Raw genomic sequence first — 4,800 nt, forward strand, 5'->3', positions numbered from 1 at the left:
GGCGTGCCAACAATTAATTTATTCCATGTTTTTATGTAAACTTCATTATTCTTTATGTGGTGTTGATATTATGTTTAATGAATGAACAACTATATTATTATTTCATTTTTCTTGTTGATATATTGTATTTATTATGTGGTGTGATAATATTTCTTTAGTTTGGATCTATTTGTAACTTTATAAAAAAAATGTTGTTTAAAAGGAAATAAACAAGGTAAAAAAAACATTTCCATTTCAATGCTTAATACAACCAAACAAGAGAAATGATTCTCAACAACATTTCTCTAGTGGATTCTCAGTTCTACCAAACAGTGTAATCAATTCTCTTTCTCTAGCTTAATTCTCTTTCTCTGCATTTCCATTCTCTGTTGCAATTCCATTTCTTTGTACCAAACGTACCCTAACGATCTATGATAGTATATAAAGATTAGGTTGGTATCTATACAATAGGACCTTTAGAAAAGTCCTTTTGAAACAAACTTTTTGCCAAAGAAGAAAATGATATTTTCAAAAGTCAAGAAATATTATGTGTTTGTAACTTTTAGCCACTTAATAAGTAAATTACATTCAAAAATCAAGAAATGTACATTCAAAAAGCAAGAAATGCTAAAACAAAACACTTTTTAAAAAACAACTTTTGGCTTTTGCTCCTTCAAAAACTAAAATCAAAAAAGACTTTTACAAAAAAGACTTTTAAGGTTAAAAAGTAATCCCAAACACCCCTAAAAGTGTATAAAAGGGTACTATGATTTGCAACTTTTTCTTTTTGGATAGACGTTTGTTATTCCAGTTAATCAACTGTCAATTGAGCCCTCTAATATTGTTAACTTTCTAATAATATTTACTAAACTTGTAAATTGTAATCGAATACGACAATTGTTTCATTTCATCATATTATTTCAAAAGAAATGAACAGAGCATGAATAAAAGGAGTACAAAAGCGACACATGTTTATAACCAAACCATGGTCTTATTCCAAAGTCGCCATATATAAAAACACCATAAAAGAATGCAAATAACGCCAGAAATGCTACAAATCAGAAAAATTTAGAGAATTTGTTTGTTCATCATGAATCTTCATTTCTCAGAATAACTACATACCGTGTGGTTCTTGATTCCTGAAATCTTAATCTGCTCTGGATTGACCAGCACGTGAAGACAATATGATACCCACAATCAGACCATATAAAGCCAGGGCTTCAGCAAAGATCAGAATAAGAATCATCCCCACAAAAAGCTTTGGCTGCTGTGCATTTGCTCTGCAATCCATAACAAAAGTAAGATTAATACCCTCTTGCTACTTCACTTCATGTATCTCTTAATCCTACATTACATGATCCCTATTCATTAACACATGCATAAAAGTAGACATGTTAAAGCATCAGTGGCCCAAAGACATAGGTTTGAAGATGACACACATTCCATATTTTGTTAACTAAGCACAACAAACATGCATAAATATGTTATTATAGCAGGAACACAGATCAATTATGGGTTGAAAAATGGAAACAATACCTAACACCGGCATCACCAACAATTCCAATGGCCATTCCGGCCGAAAGACCAGCAAGACCACAAGCCAAACCAGAGGAAAGGTGTGCATAGCCATCAAAAAGATAATAAGACTTGGCCTTAGGGTTGATTCCGGTACTGATAATGACAGCGATAATCAAACCATAGATACCGAGCACACCAGCCATAACAACTGGAACAATGGACTTCATCACCAGCTCAGGCCTCATCACTCCCATCGATGCCACACCTACACCACTCTTCGCTGTCCCATACGCAGCCCCCATACCTATACAAACAATCCGATCAAAAAACAGAAATCCAGATCCGTAATTCTTACATCGGGAAACAAACGTAGAACCAAGCGATTAAAACATCACCATTCACGGCATCCATAAACGAACAATGACTCGGAGAATTAAAACGATTATCAATAAAACAAACTACGATTCAATGAGGTAATTCACAGCTTAAGTAACGAAAATACCGGATTTCAGATCTAAATGTTGTAACGAGAACAAAAGATGAAATTGATGAGGTTAGGGTTAATGACATACAGGAGAAGACGAGGGCAGCAGCGGCGCCGAGAAATCCAAAGAAAGGGGCGGTTTCATCACCACTGAATGAATCGGAACCCATTGTTGATCGGAATTGGGAGTGAAATTGATCGAATTTTGGATCAGAGAAGTGCAGACAGAGTTGAATCTCTTTGCCTCGATCTCTAATCTCAACGTGTTAGATCGTTTTATGCGTTGTTCCTCTCACGTTCCAACACTTGTCTTTACATTGAGATCACGTCGATTGGATCTATAAATTTTTTTCGGAACGATTAATTATTAAATGCAACAATTTTCTGGATAAGTTTTTTTTTTTTTTTTTTTTTTTTTTTTTTTTTTAATAATTATTTTAGAACTATTAGAAATTTAGTTAATATGAAGTTATTTTTGTTAAATACATGAATACTTATTTTATTAGTATACCAGTAGAACATTTGTTTGTTAAGAAAATATAGAAAAATAAATCTTGTAATGTTGATAACATTCATTTTATTATTTAAAAGGGTTCCAGTATAGATTTGAGTAAATGTAAAGGTGATGTTTGGGCTCACATGATAATCTATTCACCCACACATACTATATATAGTGTTATTACAGAAGTACACAATCAACGGAATGATATAACAAACGGAATTCAAATCAAATATAAATACAAGAAGTAATTCTCAAAGAAAAGCATACTTGAATATGTCATACACAATAGAATACAAACTCGAAATTGTAGAAGATTGAGGCCTATAAGTAGTGTCCTAAAACAGAAATTTACAGGGTATGGATCTGTCTTGAGGATACAACAATCAATTCAAGAAGTGATATTGAATCTGTCGAAAATTTCTATGTTCCTTTCATCTTCAGAAACGAAGAAACGAATTTGCAAGAGTTTTTGTGGTATGATATGATTTATGTAACCCTCCACAAATGACCGAAAACAAGCATTTATATGCTTTGATTATGATAGTTGAAAATTGTCAAAAACCGAAATTAACTGCCATTATACCTATCAATTCAGTAATTATGAATTTAATAAAATTAAAATTAATTTCGTAATTAAAATATATATATATATATATATATATATATATATATATATATATTTAATTAATTAATTAATTAATTAATCAGGAAGACCCCAAAGGCCCAAGACCCATTTTTGACCATTAAATATTATATTGATATTAGTCTAATTTGAGTCCAATTAGCTAATCCAACACCACAACCCAAGCCCATCAATCTTAGCCCATTGTTTTATCCATATTGATAAACTAATGAGACTTAAGCAGTTAAGCTTATAAGAAGGAGCTTTTTCTTTCTTGCTTCCAATGTGGGATAAGTCCCACAATACAAATTATTAAACAAAGTTCCAACATACAACAACCAACATAATTCATCGACGGACGAAAAACACTCGTAGTGACATGTATTTTATACGTGACATAATGTTTTTCTATATAAGCGTCTTTACGAGTGTGCAAGGTGTGCGATAGCACAGAGCCCATGTTGTGGAGGGGGCCAAATTTTACATATGATTCAGTTCGATGTCTAGCAATCGACAATCTAGTAATAAAAAAAAACAAAAACTCATGTTTTTTTTCCCAATTCCAATAGCTCACGTTGCAATTAAAAATTTAAACAACTCACGTTTTGACAAAATTGGGCTTAAAATTAAAAATTGCATTTGGGTTGATGTAAAGTTACATCAAACAAGAACTTAAGTTTGTGTTTTGGAGTCGAATGGTAAAATGGAAAAAGTGATGTTTTAGACTTTTTTCATGAATTAAGGATTTCAGTTCGGTATGTTTTAATTCAAAAGTAATTAGATAGAGTTGTGAGGCTTGTTAATACATTTTCATGCATATAAAGATTGTCGAAAACGGAGTTGAAACGAAGAAGTTATGGTTGATTGAAGCTGAAATGGATTTGGGTGAAAACCGTCCCCATGGAGTTGAGATCAGAGCTCCACGGCGTGGCAGGCCATGGAGTGGAGAAACGTGGCCACGGAGTGGCAGTATGTCAGGCCCAAGCCCATGACTTTAGGGTTTTCAACGTATTTAAGCATAAGGTTCCATATTTTTTGGGCATTTTAGCAGCCTCCATCATATCTAGAACCCCTTGAAAGAAACCTTAGCCTCCATCTTCAAGATTTGAGCTTCCTCCCTCCTCTCTCCTCTTTTGGATGCTTTTTATGATATTTTTGATGAAGCTTAAAGATCAAGAAGGTTCTTTTGGTTGCAAGGAATGATACTTCAAGCTTGGATCCATCAAAGGCACTACATTTCTGCCTTTCTGGACTATTGTGAGTATAAAGTTCCAGTCTTGCTCTTTAGTTATTTACATCTCTTCATTTGTGGTTTTTGGCACTTATGGTCTATTTTATGAGTGATCTTGGAGTTGAGTGGACTCCAACGTCATTTGATCAGTTTGGAATGCGTCTTGGACCTCATGGACTAGGAAAGTTATGATCTTTTGCCTTCCCTTTTATCAATGCAAGTTATCTTGGTCCTTTAGGCCACTTTGGTGTATTAAAGTTTAGATCTTGAACGATTGTGACATTATTATGGATAAAGTTGGAAACTTTATCCATCTAGACATCTTGTTGATTCAGATCTGAAAATGGGAGACTTGGACTTAATGTATTAAGTTGAGAAAGATGAATTTTGGGTCCCTTTGAGACTTAAAGTCTAGATATTGGTGGTTTAGACCATCCTAATGGAAAAAGTTGGAAACTTTATCC

The 4,800-nt window shown here is 33.4% G+C and overlaps 1 protein-coding gene across 1 annotated transcript; it reads right to left on the reverse strand.

Annotated features, from left to right (window-relative positions):
• Window positions 1-857: 857 nt before the first annotated feature.
• On the reverse strand, window positions 858-2,293 carry LOC145166205 (V-type proton ATPase 16 kDa proteolipid subunit). The gene is made up of 3 exons (XM_079085151.1): window positions 2,070-2,293; window positions 1,516-1,801; window positions 858-1,259 (listed from the first exon to the last, which is right to left on the reverse strand). Exons 1-3 carry the CDS (start codon window positions 2,149-2,151, stop codon window positions 1,127-1,129), a joined length of 501 nt encoding a protein of 166 aa, XP_078941277.1. The 5' UTR covers window positions 2,152-2,293; the 3' UTR covers window positions 858-1,126.
• Window positions 2,294-4,800: the final 2,507 nt, after the last annotated feature.

The sequence above is a fragment of the Lactuca virosa genome, chromosome 3 (assembly GCF_052849685.1).
Source record: "Lactuca virosa cultivar CGN04683 chromosome 3, Lactuca_virosa_CGN04683_v6, whole genome shotgun sequence".
In the NCBI taxonomy this organism is placed as follows: Eukaryota; Viridiplantae; Streptophyta; class Magnoliopsida; order Asterales; family Asteraceae; genus Lactuca; species Lactuca virosa.